Source organism: Cheilinus undulatus, linkage group 11 (genome assembly GCF_018320785.1).
Source record: "Cheilinus undulatus linkage group 11, ASM1832078v1, whole genome shotgun sequence".
Lineage (NCBI taxonomy): Eukaryota > Metazoa > Chordata > Actinopteri > Labriformes > Labridae > Cheilinus > Cheilinus undulatus.
This window is the reverse complement of record NC_054875.1, coordinates 48,275,530-48,297,059: the sequence shown is the minus strand read 5'-3', so window position 1 is coordinate 48,297,059 and position 21,530 is coordinate 48,275,530. Positions and strand designations below refer to the sequence as shown.

General features: G+C 40.1%; 1 protein-coding gene across 1 annotated transcript in view; it reads left to right on the top strand.

Moving 5' to 3' along the window:
- The first annotated feature begins 420 nt into the window (after nucleotides 1-420).
- Nucleotides 421-21,530, top strand: part of itpr3 (inositol 1,4,5-trisphosphate receptor, type 3) — an 86,720-nt gene continuing 65,610 nt past the window's right edge. The window contains exon 1 of the mRNA XM_041798983.1: nucleotides 421-835. Within this exon, the coding sequence (XP_041654917.1) occupies nucleotides 744-835 (92 nt within the window). The 5' untranslated portion in view covers nucleotides 421-743. The remainder of the gene's footprint in view (nucleotides 836-21,530) is intronic.

Sequence of the window (21,530 nt, the reverse complement as noted above, 5' to 3'; positions counted from 1 at the left end):
CTTCACACAGATAGACTGATTATAGATTGACTGGGTGTGAAGCCTGTTGTGTTTCCTGTGTATGAAATGTCTTTTTTTTAAGTTTTACTTAAAAAAAACCTGGCAGCTCTCCCTCTCTCATTTATGAGGATGTGTCACCTGAAGTTTGCGCATTAGATGGGGGCTAATTCAGGGAGCGTGTGTTTGCGTGCACGTGCCCTATAGGCATGTCCGTGCACGCTACGTGTAGGCTGTCACACCCGGGTTACACACGTCATTGTGTATTAATGTGTGTATCTTCGTGTGTGTTAGTCCCTGCTGTCTGTCAGCCTTATCAACACCTCAGCTCACTTCCTGGTTTTTAAAGTCTTACCGCGTTTACGCGCACATGCACGCCCACATACACACTGAGGTCGCGCGGAGGCAGGGAGGGAACAGAAGTGTGTGTGAACACTTTAACCTCCTGGACGACACGCACACACACTGCTCGGAGGGTTTCAGTCCGTCAGCCGCGTTTCTGTTTCTGCGGCGTAGAAGTTTAACTTCTCTAGAAACTTCCCCGGAGGTTTTTCCAGATCGGGTCCAGGCTGGAGGAAGAACCCGGCAGTGAGGGAGTCTGAGCCCGCAGGTCCAATGTGAAGACCTGCGTCTGCTCCTCTCTGGACTTTGTGGACAGGAGCAGGAAACGGGGCTTTTCTTGTGAAGTTCCCCCAGCAGGAGAGAGTCTGAGGTCTGGTTCTGTTGGAGTCTGAATCAGCTGCAGGATGTCGGACTCTGCCTCCAGTTTCCTGCATATCGGGGATATCGTGTCCCTGTACGCGGAGGGATCCGTGAACGGCTTCATCAGCACCCTGGGGTGAGTCTGCCTCTCCTATAGTACTCTACCTGAGAATGTCTGAAACACTCAGAGCGGACTGACGGTCTGCAGCCATTCATTAGGCTTCTACCTGCCAAGGTGGTCTACCTTCACTTCATGCTCCTGTTTGGTGGCACGAGATACCACAACACATGGTTTAGGAATCGATATATCGCGATATTTAAGAGGGCCAGCCAAAATTACAGTTGTCATGATTAAAAACCACCTACTAAGGCTATAAATGAAGTTTTTAAAACTAGGTGGCAATCTTACTAGACTCCTAGGGATTGGGGTTTAAACTATCCCATTAAACCTGAATTTATCCTGATGTATTATTCTGCTTTAGTCCAAAAAAAAAAAAAAAAAAAAAATACTAAGCGTCTTTGGTGGCCACTGTGTTGGCAGAAACTAAGAAAATTGAAATGTAAATATTTGTGTGAATTTTTGTAAAAACTCCTTAAATTGCAATAAGCATTCACATTTTTCAAATTATAGGTGTAATATTCCTCTGACATGAAATGATAGTCAAAATAAAAGTTTAATACACTTTCTATGCAGCAAAGATGTTATGTTTAACACATTATGCAAACACTCAAGTGTTGCTTTTTTTCTAGAATTATTTCCAAAAAATCCCACATTTCTCATTTTTGTGTAAAATCTAAAAAGGAGGGTATAACATAAAAATGAGCAATACCTTCAATGCAAAAATTATAATCAAATTTGCATTAGGGTAAAAAAAACGACAGAGTATTAGGGCCACAGGAAGAGAAAAATATATATATATATATTTTTGACATTACAAGAATAAATTCATAATATTACAAGAAAAAAAGTCATAATACTACAAGAATAAAATATTACAAGAAAGAAACTCTGCCGGGGCGCCGCCTATGTTAAAATGAGCAGTGTTGAGCATCTTGTGAATCTGTACTTTAGTATCGGTTACACAGATAAGGAAATAGGCTACTTCATCTTTTGGCACATCAGCATCAAATTATTATCAGAATCAGGACAATACTCCGTCGTAGATACACGGCGCCGCAGCAGACTGTCTTTCTTGTAATATTTTATTCTCGTAATATTACGACTTTTTCTCTTAATATTATGACTTTATTCTTGTAATATATATATATAAAAGATTTAATTCTTTTATTTTGTTCTCTTCGTGTGGCCCTAATACTCCATCGTAGTCAAAATGATCACAATTAGATATTTAGATATATTTTCAACATAGCTCAGCCCTACTTTTATTAATTTAATGTTGTATCGGTTAAATCATCCATCGATTTATTGCTTGTGTTTGCTGAAAAATAGATTAAAGAAGAACCTTAAAAAATAATTACATATTAAATTGAAATTGCAATGTTTGGGGAAAAAATATCCCGCTTTAATTGTTTCCTCAAATTACTCAGTCCTAAGTATTTTGAGACAATGAATGGAAGTGCAAGATATTCAATTTTAGCCAATATGCAAAATGCTGATATTTTTATATACATACACTCATTAGTCACTTTATTAGGTACACATTACTATATTTGTGCCATATTTTCTAAAAGGTGTTGGTAACCTTTCTCAGAGATTTTGGTTCATATTGACATGATAGCATCACACAGGTGCTGCAGATGTATATACGTTCCACCACTTTCCAAAGGTGCTCTATTGCAGTGGTTTTCAAACTTTTTTTTGCCAAAGGCACACCTAAGGTTGAGCCAGAATCTCAAGGCACACCATGTTTAAATCGATAGAGACCTTTAAATAATGTTACAGTCAAGGTGGCCTATGACGGGAGAAAAGGGTAGAGCTTTCTGGGGCCCAGCCAACTGGGGATCATAGAGATGTGGCGAAACAAAGTCAGAAATGGGCAAAAGTTGGTAAAAAAAAAAAAAGGTGGCCAAACAAAAGGAAAAAAATTGGCAAAAACTTGTTGAAGGTGTCAAAAAGGTGGTAAAATGGGTTCAAGGTGATAGAGAAGGGCCAAATTAGGCAAAAAAGTGGTCAAACAAAGAAATAAAGTGGGTGAAAATTGGCAAAAAGGTGGCGTAAATGGGTTAAAAGTGTCAAAAAGGAGGCAAAATAGGTCACAAGTGCAGAAAAGTGGCAAAAAGTGTTTAAGTTGCAATAAGGTGGTAAAAAGCGGTTAAAGGGATTAAGGAGTAAAAAAAATGGACAAACATTTGCAAAATTGGCCTAAAAGTGGATAAAAGGTTGCCAAAATAGACAAAATGTTTCAAAAAAGTGGCAAAAATGGATCAAAAGTGGTAAAAAGAAATGGCAAAAGTGCAAAAAAGCATCAAAATGGTTTACGCTATCAAAAAAAACCAATCAAATCAACCCAAAATAAGCTTGCTCTAAATGAGGTTACTTTTAGCCTGGATGCTAGCACCAATGCTACTGATCCAACCCACATACACTGATATCATTAATAAATCACAACAGGGGAGGGCCCATTTTCTGTTTTTTTTTTTATTTTTTATTTTTTCCCTGCCAGATCTGTGGGCAGGCCTGGTTACAGTAGGCTACTTGCCATAAAGTCGTAGTGATAACATATGAATGTACAAGTCTAGGCACACCTAGACTTGTCTCAAGGCACGCTATTGTGCCACACCATCTGAGAACCACTGCTCTACTGGATTGAGATATGGTGAATGTGGACACCATTGGAGTGTGGTGCACTCATTGTCATGTTCAAGAAACCAGTTTCAGAGTGACATGATGCATTATTCTGCTGGAAGTGTCCACCAGAGGATGGGTAAATAATCCTCAGGTAGGCTGTGGTGTTTTAAAAATGCTCAGTTGCTACTGAAAGGCCTAAAGTGTGCCAAGAAAATCTCCCCCACACAATTACGCCACTACCAGCCTGAGCAATTCATACAAGGCAGGATAGATCCATGCTTTCATGTTGTTTCGCCCAAATTCTGACTCTACCATCTGAATGTCTCAGGTGATATCGATATCCTCCAGTCTTCTAGTGTGCAGTTTTGGTGAGCCAGTGTGAACTGTAGCCTCAGTTTCCTGTTCTTAACTGGCAGGAGTAGGACCTGGTGTTCCACGTGTTGTTTTCAGAGATGGTTTTCTGCTGACCTTGGTTGTAATGAGTGGTTATTAGAGTAACTGTTGTCTTTCTATCATCTCAGACCAGTCTGCCCATTCTCCTCTGACCTCTGACATCAACAAGGCATTTTCATCCACAAGACTGCCGCACACCGGATATTTTCCCTTTTTCAGACGCAGGGGTCCGCGTCTATGGGGCGTGCCTTTAACCACTAGGCCACCTGTGCCCCCTAGGTGGTGGAATTCTGCAGCACTCCCTTCAATGAAATTCTCAACCTGCAGATAAAGCCATGCTGTTGTGACTTTTACTGAAGTACTCAATGTAATCTCTTCTTCTATAACATCTCTAATCTATTCTCATATCACCCTCAGATACCTTATTAAGGTTACCTAAGGTCATTCACTCATAAAGTCTCCAAGAACCTAAATCAGTCGTTCTATCCAAGTCAGCCAGATTTATTAAAGACAAATAAAAGAAAGATTCATAGAAAGACTGGTAGAACGGACCTCCTTAAATGGCTGGAGTGAAACAAAACTCCTTATGTAGTCGTGTTCAGGCTTCACAAAGATCCAGATCAGAGCTCAGGATGTAAGGAATTAATGGAACCTTTGATTTCACCTTTGGTAACTGATATTCAAAAATCTGATCTACATTGATGTCCTGTAGCTCACTACAAATATCTGTTTAGAGATACGCTTTAAAAAAGTGAAAATATCAACCTTTTTAATGCTAAAGTTGGCTCCATAGATGTGTCATGTACTTTTAATACCTTTGCAGTGTACACTCTTATTCTGACATGTTGTTAGAGGACGCTTTAGACCAAGACTGTTCTATGATCAATCCTAAAGGGTCAGATATAAAACTGAAGAGTAAGATGGCTCACTGACAGCCTTCTTTTGCACACATTGTCCTTGCTCTTTAATTCAGTTTTTCTTTTATTGGATTTATCTGTGGTGGTTGGTCGCCTTCGGCCCATATTCAGCCCGGTTCATGCTCTTTCTACTCCAGAGTCTGAATTAAACCCAGCAGAGACCCACCTTATCGAGAGGTTTCTGCACGTTTACTTTAGTCCACACCAGAGTTTGATTCAGCTTTCACACAGCACAAACCCACTGCACCAACTCTGCAATCAGACTGGAGTTCATTTCAACTGGACCTACCAGGTTTAGTGCTGTACTGAAGCAGGTTTGACCCCCCCCCCACCAAGTCCTGGCCTGCCCGGCACTTACATTGGTTTAAGCCCAACACAGCCTGAGCACAGACACATCAAACCATCACACATGAAGCTTATTTGGCTTATTTTGAGTAATTTTGGTCAAATACATCTTTTTTAACATCCTGTCATTATTTAAAAGGATTGTCTAGAGCAGGGTTGTCCAAACTATGGCCCAGTGGCCAAATGTGGCCCATTTTTGATTGGCCCGCAGCAAATTCTATAACAGAAGTGAAAAATGGCCAACATTAGAACATGAAGCCTTCGCTTGACCGTATATTTTATCTGTGCTTTCTAATCTCCGGATGATTATAATTTTGTGTTGCCTTGGGGGCTCGTCCGGGACGGTAACACTAAACTTTACTCGTCTGCCACTTAGAAAACACAGACAAAAATATAGCTTGTAAAGATGGTATGAATTTATTTGTACTAGTGTTTATTTTAGTCTCGGCACAAGGCAGTGCTACTATGCTAATTCTGTAGACAAACATTTTGACTTAAACTGAGACAACTCTTTAAATTCTCTGATACATGGAGCATCATTCTCATTATGACCAGGGCAGATCTGGTGATAGCCAGGCTCAACCAGGGTTGAATAAAATCTGAGAGGCCTTCTTAAAATCCTTGAAATGACTGGCTGTTTGAGTTGTTAGCCATGAATTAGCCAGTTAAGCATATCCAATCACCAAGCACAGCTTTACCTAAGTTAGACTGGATTTTCTGACTTCTCTATCATAAACCAGGGGTTCTCAACCTTTTCAGCCGGTGACCCCCAAAATAAAGGTGCCAGAGACCGTGGACCCCCACTGGACCTGAAGGTGGTTGAACACAGACATGAACATCCTAGAATCCTAGAATAGTCGTGTGCAGACAAGGCCGTCCATAAGGGGGATAAAGGGGAGAGCTTTCTGGGGCCCAGCCAACCTGGGGGCCATGGAGGTCAACAAAGTCATGGTCTGTTGTAAAGTTAATCTGTGATATCCATGTTTTAGTTTTAACCTGAAAAAATAACAACTCCTATCAATGAAACAAATCTCTTTTTAAATCATTTGTGTAGAATATAGCCTTCTTAAAAAGGTCTGTTTTGTTAAAAAAGAATTAAAATGGGTTAGAAATTGAAAAAAAATGGGTTAATAATGGCAAAAAATGGTGGGAAAGGTGGTGAAACTGGATCATAAAAGTAGCAGAAATGGGTTAGAAGTGGCAAAAATTATATGAGAATGGCAAAAAATAGCCGAAAAAGGCAAAAATGGGCATAAGTAGTGGTAAAAGGGGATTAAAAAGTGGCTGAAAATGCTTCAAATTGGCAAAAATGGGTGGAATTCCGGTGAAATCGGAAGAAAAATCGATCTGAACTGGCAAAATAGTGTTAACTGAGAAAGAAAAGATAGGCAGATATTGGATATTGGTCAAACTGGCAAAAACGGGCTTGTCAGATAGTGAAATGTGGATAAAGTGGGAAAATTGGGCAATAAAAAGTGGTAAAATGGGGTTAATAGTGGCAATTATTGGTCAACAGAGGCAACAATAGGCTTAAGTGGCAAGAACAGGCAGAAAAAAGTGGTGGAAAGGGTTAAAAATTCTAAAAATAAGTGTTAAATGGCAAAAATGTGTTAAAATTTGTGGGAAAAAAAGGATAATTGATTAAATAAAACTTGACAAGCTTGGTGTGAAGTGGCCACAAAAATTTTCTTAGTTTTTTAGGGAATCTAGAGACCCCTCTTAGTTTTTCGTGACACCCAAGGGGGTCCCAACCCCAAGGTTGAGAACCACTGTCATTAACTAACCTTATAGCGTCCAGTATGTGGCCCTCAGTGGAAGAATTTGGACACCCCTGGTCTAAAGGGACGGTTGTATTGATTATACGTCACATCCATGCAGCACTGGTGCTCGTTCACATGTAAGGGCAATCATGTCGTGCTGAAGCACACCTCCAGAGCTAAGACAGTGAGTTATTGTTGGCACAGATTGTCTAATGCAGGGGGTTTCAAAGTGCGGGAGAGTAACCCCCTCCCAGGAGGAAAGAATTTATTCCATGGACCCCCACCCCTTAAAAGGAATTAAAAAAAAAAAAAAAACTGTAAGCAACTATAATTTCAAACTTTTATGTCTCATCTTTAAACATCTTATTTGAACTCTTTCTGATGTTTTGGAGTGCATGTGTAAACAGGCAGTCAGTTATTTAGTTTCAGTATCACTACCTGATCATTTCACTCTAATTTAAAAGGAACTATGAGTTTGCATCTGGTGCAGGATTGCATAAAAGCAGATCCTCCTCCACTTTCAGCCTTTCCTGCTGCTCACTCTTGATTATTGTCGACATTGGCGTAGCACGGGGGGAGGAAGGGTACTGATTACGCGGGTCCACGGTAGGGGGGGGCCCTGGGAAGCCTGCAATGAAAAGTGTGTTGTTATTTATTATTTCTTAGTAATAAGTGTCGTTATTGAATCGAAAGCAGCTAAATGAATGGGTCAACAGACTGAAATTTGTATCAAATAGAGAGAAATAAAATACTGGGGGGCTCGCTCCCCCCTCAGAAATGTCTAAATCAGGGGTGTCAAACTCAACCACAGCAGGGGCCGAAATCTGACTGTAGTTCTAACCTGAGGGCCCAACAGGGTCAACATTTAACCATAAACTGTAAACCGCGTTTTCACAGGCAATTAATTAAAGGGATACTTCATCATTCTGGCAAATTCGTCCATTGCCATAATCCCTATAGTCTTAGTAATAGCTTCGTTGCCTTCAGTTGTCGGTGCAAGCTGTTTCTAGATTGGCCGCTGCCGAGTTCAGACCTGCTGTGCCAACTCAATGTAAGCAGACGGTATTCCGGCTTTCCTTCATCAAACTCATCAATTACACAATCCAACAACTCCAAAACGCTCTCGTGGACAAGTTGTGACCTGCACATTCATCACGCTATGAAATAATCAGGGAACATTACCAGACGGAGATGTTTTAAAGTTAAATGCAAAGCCGGAGCTACATTCCAGACATGGCTGCTGCACTGTGTCACTCCGCCCAGTGATTCACTCAAGAAATAGTTCTGAGTATTTGCTTCATGTGTTGTAATGTTACATAATTATACGTTATTATTTCATAGTGTGGTGAATGTGCGGGTCACAACTTGTCCACGAGAGCGTTTTGGAGTTGTTGGATTGTGTATTTGATGAGTTTGATGAGGGAAAGCCGGAACTGTCTGCTTACATTGAGTTGGCACAGCAGGTCCAAACTCGGCAGCGGTGATCTACAAACAGCTTGCACCGACAACTGAAGGTAACAAACCTATTACTAAGACTATAGGGATAATGGCAATGGACGAATTTGCCAAAATGATGAAGTATCCCTTTAAGGAGGAAAAAACTGATGATAAATGATTTGAGATTTATTTTAAAAAAGTCAAAATGATAAATTTAAAGGCTCAAAATCTGAGATAAAAAGTCAAAATATTAGTTAAAAAGGTCAGAACACAAAGTTAAAATGTTTTCAAAAGGCAAATATATGAGATAGAAAGTCAAAATCATGAGTTTAAAGGTCAAAATATGAGATAAAATACAAAATTATGAGTTTCAAAGGTTGAGATATAACTTAAAATTTAAGATTGTGAATCTAAAAGGTCAAAATATGAGATTAAAATATAAACTGTGATTCCATAAGGAGCTTGCTCTGGGTTTTTGAAATACCCCAAAATCAATAACGTTTCAGCTTATCGAATGCTATCGAGTCTCACAGGCTCTGTTTACCTAACATCATTTTAAGATAAGACTGGTGTAAAAACATGCATCAGTTCTTTCAAGGGGAACATAAACTAAAAGCACATTAATATTGTTCATCACCAGAATGTACAGTGCTTATCAAATGTATGAGACCACCCGTCCAGTTTGTCTCAGAGACCATCCAGCATCATGAAGTGCTTTAATGCGGACTCTTCCATTTTCAGTCAGCTCTCCACGTTTTACCATTTTGAACAGGAATGAGGAATTTCAAACTGAATTCACCCAAATTTGAGCCGGCTCACTGGGCTTCTCTGAGAAGTCAGAAATTAATCAAGCATAACATTCAACCACTAAAACTATTTTTTCTCTTCAGGAATGACAGTAAATAACTATAATTTGACAAATTAATCAAGAAAAAATAATGTGCTTTACTATTTTTTCAGTTTTTTTGTAAACCAGTAAAATTGAAAATTCATGGATAACAATAATAATTTTATTTTAGCATTAAAAATATCATTTGGGTTAAAGAGCTTCTACATATTGGTGTATTAACCGTTGCAGAAACATCAAAAATGATTTTGGTAATTACCAATGCTGTTAATTTAGGGCAGCTGTTGCATAAACCTTACTTTGGTTAGGGTTAGGGTGGTCTAATACATTTGTTAAGCCCTATATATTTGAAACTGATATTTATTTACAACAAAAGAAACTCTTTTAGTGAAAATTCTGAATTTGAATTAGTATAGATAAGTAAGTAAAATGGTGATAAAGGTAAGGTTTTTATTTCAGGAAACTGTGCACCTTTTACAGTTCATGTAACTGATAATATAAGTGGCCCCTTAATAAAGAGAGACCCTCTTTATAAATAAAAAATAAAGATAAGAAAAAAATAAAGCTCAATGATATCCAGCCAGTAATAGCACACAGACTGAAGTACAGAAAAATAAAAAAAAACATCTGAACGCACCACTTTGAAAATATTTAGAAAAATTGAGCTAAAAAATTCTGGTAAAAAATATTTAATTGCAATTATTTTGACTTGTGTTGCAAATTTGAAACAACTTGTTTAATTGAAATGAATGATCATTTTCATTTTGATTGAGAAAAACTTTTTTGCAAACAAAAAACTGACACATTATTGTTTTCCTTAATGTGAGGAGCAGATCATCTCCGCTGCTCTGCAAAAATAGCTCATATCAAACTGTTGTTTTTGGTTTTTATAGATAAATTTCTCGTAATGATGGAGAAAAGCGGTTAAAAATGTAGGAATGTTACGTGCTACCCTCAAAGCGTTCTCTCCTCTGCAGAGCAGGAACATGCAGCACAGTTTCACCATAAAGGAACACATAAAAACATTTGAATCTGGATTTCAGTGCAGGGAAATAAAGAACATGAAGGGGATTTGCAGATCTGCATGTCCTGTATAATCTTATTGTCTGTGTTAGCCGTGCTCTGTTGGTTTATTGTCCCTTATCTCTCTGTAGTGTTTTATCAGCAGTGTTAAACTCCTGTCTGATATTCGACAGTGTCTCCTTTGTCTGTTGGAACTCTCCCTGTTGAATATTCTTCATATCTGTTTGTTCTGTGGTTTATGTGCTGGGAGAGGTTTGAGCGTTTAGGAGGATGCACAGTCAGATTTCTGTGTTTACATTTGGACGGTCCTGCGATAAATACATTTAAATAATAGTAACTCTGATGAAGTTACCATGTTTACAGCCTTCCCTGCCACCCGATAAACGCCAGGTTAGTTTTGTCTGTTAGGACTTAAAACCTTTTATCAGGTATTTTGTCCTGAAGGCGTCATGGAGTTTAGACTAGTTTGAAGTGTGTGTAATTTATTTCTAAACTCCTCAGTCATGTTCACACCTTTAAAAACCATCTAAAACAGCGTTACTCAACCCTGCTCAACCAAAGAGCCAAATTGTTGAAAATTACCTTCACAAGAGCCACAATCTAAGTGGTGAAACGTGGCAAAAACAACTTAAAGTGGCAATAAAGATAAGTTATAGGTGGCAAAAAGGTTAAAAAAGGCAACAAAGTGGCAAAAACAGGGAAAGAAAGTGGCAAATATGAGTGAGAATTGACAAAATAATGAGTTACAGGTGGCAAAAACAGTCAAAAAGCAGCAAAAAATGGCAGGAAAATGAGTGAAAAGTGACTAAAATGAGCTAAAAGCAGCAAAAAAGTGGGAAAAGTGGGCAAAAAGCAGCAAATACTGGCAAAAGCAGCAAATACTGGCAAAAATTGATCAAGAGGGGCAAAGTAGGCATCAAATGGCAACAACTGGGTGAAAAGTTCCAAAAATAGGCAGAAAAAGTGGCAAAGTAAGGGCAGGAAATGGCAAAAAAGGGTGAGAAGTGACACAAAAATGGGTTACAGGTGGAAAAAAAATGGTCGGAAGAATGGCATAGACATGGCAAAAATGAGTACAAAGTGAATAAAACGGGCAAAAAGCAGCAAAAACATGGCAGGAAAATGAGTGAAAAGTGATTAAAATGAGCTAAAAGCCGCAGAGAGTGGCAAAAATGGGTAAAGAGTAGAGCCTGACCGATATCGGATTTTTGGGGCCGATACCGATACTGGGGGCTAAAAAAAGCAGATATCCCATAAATTGGCTGATCTATGAAATAAGAACATTGATATACACAGGATATATACTGTACATGAACACAAATTCTTATATCTATATTATCTTTGTTTATTTCACAAAGATGCAACTTAGCCGACGTTAAAACGCTGTATAAGAGTCTTCGATTAGATAATGGTGGACATGTGAATTAACTGTTGCATTTGTCATTGTTTATTCTCGACTCTCTACTCCTCTAAGCAGTAGAGACGCAACTGGTCGACAACTCCCACAATGCTTTGCATGTCAAACAAATATGGCTGCCCACTGAAGAAAGTCAAAGTACATGATTGAAAATGGATTAAAAATGGATAAAAAGACGCTTGTTATCGGATGTAACGCTGTGGATTTAATCTCCAAAGACCCTGAAAAGTCACCAAAGTTCCGGGCTCACTACAATGGGGTCCTTTAGAGCTATGGAGACTTGGATGGTAGCAAACGAACGGCAAAATGGTCAACTTTCAGAGGAAAAAAAGAGTACGTTTCTATGACTTACGGTTCAGAAGTTATCAATGTTTTATAAACTGCGTCACGTATTGTTGTAGAGGACAACACCGTCCTCAGAGACTCTGGAAAGTCAGCCAAGTTCCAGGCTCACTAGAAAATGTTCTGTAAGAGCTAGGAATGCTTGGAAGACATGATTAGAAAGGCACAACGGATCTCTGCCACGTGAGCTCTAAGGGTTAATATATCGGCGACATATTGGCCGATGTTGATTGATCTGTGATGCGCTATAATTGGCCCAATTAATCGGCCCGCTGATCAATCGGTCAGGCTATAATCACGAGGGGCAATGTAGGCAACAACTGGGTGAAAAGTTACAAAAATATGCAGAATAAGTGGCAGAATAAGGGCAGAAAAGTGGCAACACGGGTGGGAAGTGACAAAAAAAATGAGTAACAGGTGGAAAAAGTAGTCAGAAGAACCGCATAGACATGGCAAAAATGAGTGTAAACTGAATAGAACAGGCAAAAAGCAGCAAAAAGGTGGGAACATGGTCAAAGAATGGGGAAAACGTAGCATTAAAAGGCAACAGTGGGCTTAAAGCAGAAAAAATGGATTAAAGGTGGCAAAACATTGCAAGTAAGGACCATAGAAATATACGGACAAAAATTAGGATTGACAATTAAAGCAAGCTCTGTAAGTGTGAGAAACAAACTGATTAATGTGACTTGCAATGGATAATTTCTGAGGTCAAAGTTTCCCTCTTTTTAAGGTTTTCTGGGGGAATAATATTTCAAATTATGACATAAAAAAGCCACAAACCATCGCTGAAGAGCCAGGCGTTGAGGATCACGGGTCTGAAAGCTCTCAGGGGTGACAGACAGGAGTATTGAGTGAGCGGTGGAAACATTCGGTGACATGCTGCTGTGAGAAAAACACCTTTAGACTGCCGCTATCTCAGAGTCAAGGTTAGGAGAGGATTTGTTTTTGGATTTGTCTGCAGTAAATTTCCTCTGTGGTTCAGCGGTTCATGCAGCCGCCTCAATTATTAGAATCTCTGTGTGGAGTTTGAAAGTTCTCCCTGATAGCTCTTTGTATCAGCTTCCCTACACTCTGGTTTTATGTTGAAATATGTTTTCAGAGTTTTTTTTTTACACCATCAGCCGTTGAAGAATTCTGAACTTTTAGATCCAACATGGCCAAGTCCAGTAAAAACATCCTGCAGCAGAACAACTCTTCTTTTTTCATGTATTAACTGTAGAATTTCTGCCTTAATGACGGTGTAGTGTTGACATAAATACAACCTTTAACACTCAGACAGACGGCAGCAGCTGTGTGTGGTTGTATGGCAGGAAGAGGAAGTGGTAGAGAGTATGTCCAGGAGAGATTTCCACTGTGCCAGTTTCTCTGTGAGTGTGCGTGTTTCCTGTGCTGTGGTCTTACACCCACCCTCCTGTGTGACTTCATCTTGGCCTTTACAGCGTCTCCGTTTAGCCTTTAACTTGTTGACTTTCACTCCCTCCTACTGATCCGAGGGGCCGCCGTCAAAACAGTCGACTCTGTTTTTAGCCGAGCCGGCGTCAGCGTCATCCAGGATCAAGACTTAAATATCAACCACTTTAGGATGGTTTGGCCCGGCTTACATTTCACATTAACGATGCATTTTGGTCTTTCAGATACAGAGTTAGGTCACTCTAGTCCATGCCTCTAAACAGCCAGGAGTTAAGAGGCTAGTGGAGCCTTTTTAACAGCTTTTCTCCCTCATGTTGTCATAAACATGCTTGTTAAAGGCATGCTGATGTACTCAGTATTTCTTTTGGGGTACTGGTAGGACTGGAATACAACTGGGGGTCTAGACTGGCCTGCATGCAAAAGGGAAGGATGGAATGTTTTATAGGCTTCAAAGGATAGAGTCATCTTTAAAGGCAAGGGTGGACTGTTTTACGAAGTTCAAAGAATTACATAATCTTTCAAAGCAAGTTTGGAATGTTTTAAAGCTTCAAAGAAGGACATCATCTCTAAAGGCAAGAATGAATGTTTTATAATCTACATATGAATACAACACATTTAAAGACAAGAGGGAAACGTTTCATGAACTTCAAATTTTTGCATATTTAAAGGCAAGGCTGGAATGTTTTATAAGGTCCAAGGAATTACATTATCCTCAAAGGCAGGGATGTAATGTTAAAATGATGACATCATCTTTGAAGGCAATGATGGAATGCTTCATTTTCTTCAAAGAATAGATGTTCTTCTAAGGAAGGGATGGAATGTCTCATGCACTTCAAAGGATGGCATCATCTTAATGCAAGAGGGGAATGTTTTATAAGTTTCAAAAGATGACATCATCTTTAAAGGCAAGGCTAGGATGTCTTACGAGGTTAAAAGAATTACATTATCTTAGTGGAATGTTTTATTAGCTTCAAAGGATGATGACATCTTAAAAAACAAGGATAGAATGTTTTATAAGCTTCAAATGATGACATCATCTTTAACGGCAAGAAAGGAATGTTTTATAAGCTTCAAAGGATGGAACCATCTTTAAAGGCAAGAACAAATAAATTAGAAACAACATAAATGTAAGAAACAAAAAACAAATGAAAAACAACACAAATGTCAGAAACAAACAAATTAAAATAAAAATAACATTAATGTAAAAAAAAAACCAAATAAAATAAAAACAACATAAATGTCAGAAACAAACAAATAAAATAAAAATAACATAAATATAAAAAAAAACAAAATAAATTAAAAACAACATAAATGTCAGAAACAAACAAAATAAATTAAAAACAACATAAATGCAAGAAAAAAATCTAAACAAATGTAAACAAAATGTAAAACAAAATAAATCAAAATCAACATAAATGTAAGAAACAAACAAAAAATAAAAATAAAAAACATAAATGTAAAAAACAAACAAAATAAATTAAAAACAACATAAATTTCAGAAAATATCAAAATGAATCAAAAACAAAAATTTAAGAAACAAACAAAAAAATTTTTAAATCAACATAAATGTCTGAAATGAACAAAATAAAATTAAAACAACATAAATGTCAGAAACGAACAAAATGTATTGTGTCTGAAAATGAGCAGGTAGAAGATGTGACCAGTCTAACGCTGGGATTCCTCTAGATTTAGTGCTATAATGACCCTTTGGTGATCCATCATCATGAAGAATCATGAAGTCAGGCGGATTCCTCTAACTCCATGCAGCACCATAACAAAAGTTTTTAGGACTAAATCCTGCAGCAGTAACAGCCCTCAGCATCAGCTCTGTACATGCAGCATGCTAACATGCTAACCTGTGTCTGTGACCATAATGAAACATTAACTTAAAGCTGTGTGACACAAAGAGAAATGTCAATAATCCGCGCCTTTGCTGAGCGTCTGACCGTGTCTGTCCCCCGCCTTTAATCAAACAAATGAAACCGCCCCGCCTTAAAGTCCTGCAATAAAAACATAAAGAGGCCAAACAGAGAGAAGTGGAGCTTTATTATGTTTAATGGAGGGCTTCATCATGTGATTGGGGGATTCTTCTTCTCTGTTCTTCCCTCCATAGTCTCAGAATGTCCTGATGTAATCTCATCATACATCTACAGCGTGACAGTTTGTTACTTTAGAGTTTTCATTCCTGACTCCAGTCATCTACACTGAAACCTGTAAACATCTGGAAAGTGAGGAGACAGTTGATGGGAGAGGAATGTTGTCCCATTCTTGTCTGACGTAGGATTCTACCTACCCAACAGTCCTGGGTCTTCTCTACGGGATTTCCTCTTTTTCTGATGCTCCAAATGTTTTCCAGTGGTGAAAGGTCTGGACTGCAGGCAGACCAGTTCAGGACCTGGACTCTCCTCCTGTGAAGCCATGTTGTTGTGATGGGTGTGGTATGTGGTTTAGCATGGTCTTGCTGAAATAGTCAAGGCCTTCCCTGACAGAGACGTTGTCTGGATGGGAGTATATGTGTCTCAAAAAGCTCTCTCTACTTTTCAGCATTGATAGTTCCTTTCCAGATGTTAGAGCTGCCCACACCATAGGCACTAATGCAACCCCATACCATCAGAGATGCAGGCTTTAGAGCTGAGCCAGGAGAACAAGCAAGCTCCCTCTCCTCTTTAGGCCGAGCATGCGCTGCAGTTTCCACCAGACTTTAACAGTCGTGGTGCAGAGTCAGTTCATGTTGGGTGCAAAGACATTCTTACTGTTTCATGCTGGTTTAGGATGCTGTCTGACTGTTTGCACTGGAAAAAAGACTAAAAGTTGAGGATTCTGCTCGTGGTTCTGCTTTCAGTCTGAGAGTTTTATGGAGTTGCACAACCAAAATATCAAACATCCAGCAGCGGGCTGTTGTCAGGTCACGGTTGGCTGTTGTATCTCTCTGTACGCAGCACGACAAACGGCACACAATCCACCTGAAAGTCGGCACGACTTCCAAACGAGTCTTGGGACTTAAAATATTAGTCTGAATCGGATGAAATTTACACAGTGTTTGCCAGGCATAAGTCCACAAAACACGGTGTCTGTGGTTTCGATTTATATGACCACAGAACCGTTTTCCACGTTTCCTCAGTCCGTGTTAAATGAGAGAAGACGACGGTGTTTCTGGATCCTGTTCACATATGGCTTCTTCTCTCAATGATCCAGCTTTAACCAGAAATGCACAATATTGAATTTTTGCTGATATCCAATGTTCCAATATTTCCAGATTCATTTCACCCAGTGGTTCTCAACTGGTCCTGCCTCAGGACCCACTGGTCTGTCATATAACAGATGGTGACCCACGTTTCCAAAAAAATGTTCAACAATTCATGTTTATTTTATTAAAGGAATACTTCATAATTTTGGCAAATACACCCATTGCAATAATCCCTATAGTCTTAGTAATAGGTTCATTTCCTTTAGTTGTCATTGCAAGCTGTTTCTAGATCTGGGGGGAACAATAAACCAGCTGCACAGCTAACGCTATGGACGGAGACGGAATTTTTTGCTTTCCCTCATCAAACTCATCAAATACACAATCCAACAACTCCAAAACGCTCTCGTGGACAAGTTGTGACCTGCACATTCACCACGCTATGAAATAATCATGGAACATTATGAGACGGAGATGTTTTAAAGTTAAATGCAAAGCCAGAACTACACTCCAGACATGGCTGCTGCACTGTGTCACTCCGCCCAGTGGTTCACTCAAGAAATAGTTTGGAGAATTTGCCAAAATTATTAAGTATCCCTTTAAATATGTTGCCATTTAGAGCATGAATTGACCACAACACCTGATAATAAGAAAAGGGACAAAACTGACAAATCTTAAACCCTCTTTCCCCATCATTATATGTTAATTTTTGCCAATTTTTCAGAGAACTTGTGAAATTACTTCATTGTAAGGAGATAAATTAGTTGAAATATTGATCAAACATTTAAATTTACCTAATTTCACAGTAAAACAGGGCAAGATAAAACGCATCGATGCATGTTCAATAAGGACGTCAGGACTTTTAGACCCAGTTTTTCATAGATTGGGGAATCTCTGCCCATCTTTACTTCTGAGAGACTCTGCCCCTCTAAAATGCTCCTTTTATACCCAGTCATGTTACTGACCTGTTGTCATGCTAAACTAATTCGTGTCCAAATGCTCCTGCAGCTGTTTGTTATTAGTACCACTTACTTTTTCAGCCTTTTGTTGTCACATCTCTACTTTACTGAGATGTGTTGCTGTCATGAGATTCAAAATGAGCCCAGATTTTTCCTAAAAATATCTTGGTTTTAATATCTGACATGTTGTTTCTGTTCTATTGTGAATCAAACATGGGTTTGTGAGATTTGAAAAACATTGACTTCCATATATTTACACTCAACACAGCGCCCCAACTTTTTAGGAATTGGGATTGTATTTTTACACCTCACCACTCTCCTGACATGGATACTGCGTACATACATGTGTAGAGCATGATGTCTAAATGCAGAAATGTAGTTTTCATGTAAAAATGGCCTCTTTGACGTCTACAGACAGGAGAGTGAGGAGGTCGCTTCACCCCCCGTTCACGGGACATTAGGGGTTGCAGATGTCACACCTTGGCATGGCAGTGATGTCATCAGACAGGTTCAGGTGTTGTGGATGCTCATTTCCCTTCCACTCTCAGTCTTCCGGCGTGTATTTTCAATCGTCACAAAGAGAGACGTTTGAATACCTGCCAGGTGCGAGAGAGAGGGAGAGGGTGAGTGAGGGACCTGATGAATATACGGGGGGGGTTAGAGTGGACGAACCTGCTGCTTTCCCTACATGCAAATATCACGGCATCAACACAAACAGGATTCAAACAGGACACAGCAGCAGGAGCTCTGAGCGCTCACACAAACAAGCATGAGCGCCATCTCCTCTTTATTTACTCTTCTCCTTACTCTCAGAGCGCTTGTCCTCCATGTTTAACTGAAAACTGACCTCTCCTTCCGTAATGAGCCTCATCATTAGTGTGGTCACTCTCATCCTGTAGGTTCATTAGACTCCCTGAGGTGGAGGTGGAAAACTCTGTGCTGGTTTGACACACAAATCTTTATTCAAATCTGCTTTTCTGTAGAGCACGGAGGAGAGTGAGAGTCCTGGAGAGAAAATGACTCAGTGTTTACAGATGAAGAGTCTAGAGTCTAACAATACCGACTAAAAATATAAGACTTAATATTATTCCCAATAAATTAATTTAAACTCTGTGCTGGCTTTGCATAGAAACAGGAAGCAGCAACAAATGTCACATTTTCAAAATTAAATATTTGAGTCTGCAGAGAACAGCAGCACAGGGCTAATGCAGCAAACTGAATGTTTCAAATAGAACCGTCGAACTGTGTGAAAAGTAAACCTGTAGAAATAAGTATCAACAAAAATAAAGTAAAAACACACTCTTCAATTAAAGAAAAGGAAACATAGATTCCACCAAACAGCAGATATCAAGGAAATGTTGAAGCAGGAAGCAACAAGTACAAGTTTTCAAACTGAAAGCTGACATACAAGTTTAGCTGCTACTAAAAACACTACTTCCTGTGAGGACATTCACAATAAAAGCACTCAAGGAAAACAACAACTACAGATTTTATTATGAAGGATTTGTTGAAAGCAAGCCCATCCACAGGATTGTCTAGGCCCCTGATAAACTCAGAGAATGGACCCTGATAAACCCTGAGAATGGACCCTGATAAACCCAGAGAATGGACCCTGATAAACCCAGGAATGGACCCTGATAAACCAAGAGAATGGACCCTGATAAACCCAGGAATGGACCCTGATAAACCTGGAGAATGGCCCCTGATAAACCCAGGAATGGACCCTGATAAACCAAGAGAATGGACCCTGATAAACCCAGGAATGGACCCTGATAAACCAAGAGAATGGACCCTGATAAACCCAGGAATGGACCCTGATAAACCTGGAGAATGGACCCTGATAAACCCAGAGAATGGACCCTGTTAAACCCAGAGAATGGACCTTGATAAACCCGGAGAATGGCCCCTGATACACCCCGAGAATGGACCCTGATAAACCCGGAGAATGGACCCTGATAAACCCAGGAATGGACCCTGATAAACCCAGAGAATGGACCCTGATAAACCCCGAGAATGGACCCTGATAAATCCGGAGAATGGACCCTGATAAACCCAGAGAATGGACCCTGATAAACCCTGAGAATGGCCCCTGATAAACCTGGAGAATGGCCCCTGATAGACCCGGAGAATGGCCCCTGATAAACCCAGAGAATGGACCCTGATAAGCCCAGAGAATGGACCCTGATAAACCCAGGAATGGCCCCTGATAAACCCGGAGAATGGCCCTTGATAAACCCAGAGAATGGCCCCTGATAAACCCAGAGAATGGACCCTGATAAACCCGGAGACTGGACCCTGATAAACCCAGAGAATGGACCCTGTTAAACCCAGAGAATGGACCCTGATAAACCCAGAGAATGGACCCTGAAAAACCTGGAGAATGGCCCCTGATAAACCCAGAGAATGCCCCCTGATAAACCCAGAGAATGGCCCCTGATAAACCCAGAGAATGGACCCTGATAAACCCAGAGAATGGACCCTGATAAACCCAGAGAATGGACCTTGATAAACCCAGAGAATGGCCCCTGATAAACCCAGAGAATGGTCCCTGATAAACCCCGAGAATGGCCCCTGATAAACCCAGAGAATGGACCCTGATAAACCCCAAGAATGGACCTTGATAAACCCAGGAGTGAACCTTGATAAACCTGGAGAATGGCCCCTGATAAACCCAGAGAATGGACCTTGATAAACCCGGAGAATGGCCCCTGATAAACCCCGAGAATGGCACCTGATAAACCCCGGGAATGGCCCCTGATAAACCCAGAGAATGGACCCTGATAAACCAAGAGAATGGACCCTGATAAACCCAGAGAATGGACCCTGATAAACCCAGAGAATGGACCTTGATAAACCCAGAGAATGGCCCCTGATAAACCCAGAGAATGGACCCTAATAAGCCCAGAGACTGGACCCTGATAAACCCCAAGAATTGACCTTGATAAACCCAGAGAATGGACCCTGATAAACCCAGAGAATGGCCCCTGATAAACCCAGAGAATGGACCCTAATAAGCCCAGAGACTGGACCCTGATAAACCCCAAGAATTGACCTTGATAAACCCCGAGAATGGACCTTGATAAACCCAGAGAATGGCCCCTGATAAACCCAGAGAATGGACCCTGATAAACCCAGGAATGGACCCTGATAAACCTGGAGAATGGACCCTGATAAACCCAGAGAATGGACCCTGATAAACCCAGAGAATGGACCCTGATAAACCCAGGAATGGACCCTGATAAACCTGGAGAATGGACCCTGATAAACCCAGGAATGGACCCTGATAAACCCAGAGAATGGACCCTGATAAACCCAGAGAATGGACCCTGATCAACCCAGAGAATGGACCCTGATAAGCCCAGAGAATGGACCCTGATAAACCCAGGAATGGACCCTGATAAACCCCGAGAATGGACCTTGATAAACCCAGAGAATGGACCCTGATAGACCCAGAGAATGGCCCCTGATAAACCCAGAGAATGGACCCTGATAAACCCTGAGACTGGACCCTGATAAACCCAGAGAATAGACCCTGATAAACCTGGAGAATGGCCCCTGATAAACCCAGAGAATGGCCCCTGATAGACCCAGAGACTGGACCCTGATATACCCAGAGACTGGACCCTCCCCAGTTGTGTTGTGGATCATTAGCATTGGTGTTAGCATCCTGGCTAACAGTTTCCTCATTTAGGAGCTGATCAGTTTATGACGCTGTTATTGGGTTCCGCTGTTTGAAGTTTTTTTTTTTTGCCACTTTATTTACCGTCTATTTGAGACCATTTTTTCCACCCTCAAACAATTTCTGCCACTTTTCATTTCTTTTCACAATATTGCCAACCTTTTTTTTTACCCTTTCTGTCTCCCTTGACCCATTTCTGCAGTTTTTATTGTTTTTTCCTCTTTAACACATTTTTGCCATTCTATGCTCATTTCTGACACTTTCTAGATGCTTTTTAGGCTTTCCACCCCTTTTCACTACATTTTTTGCCGCTCTGAATCTATTTCTGTAGTCACTATCCTGGTTTTGCCTCTTTCAACCAGTTTCTGC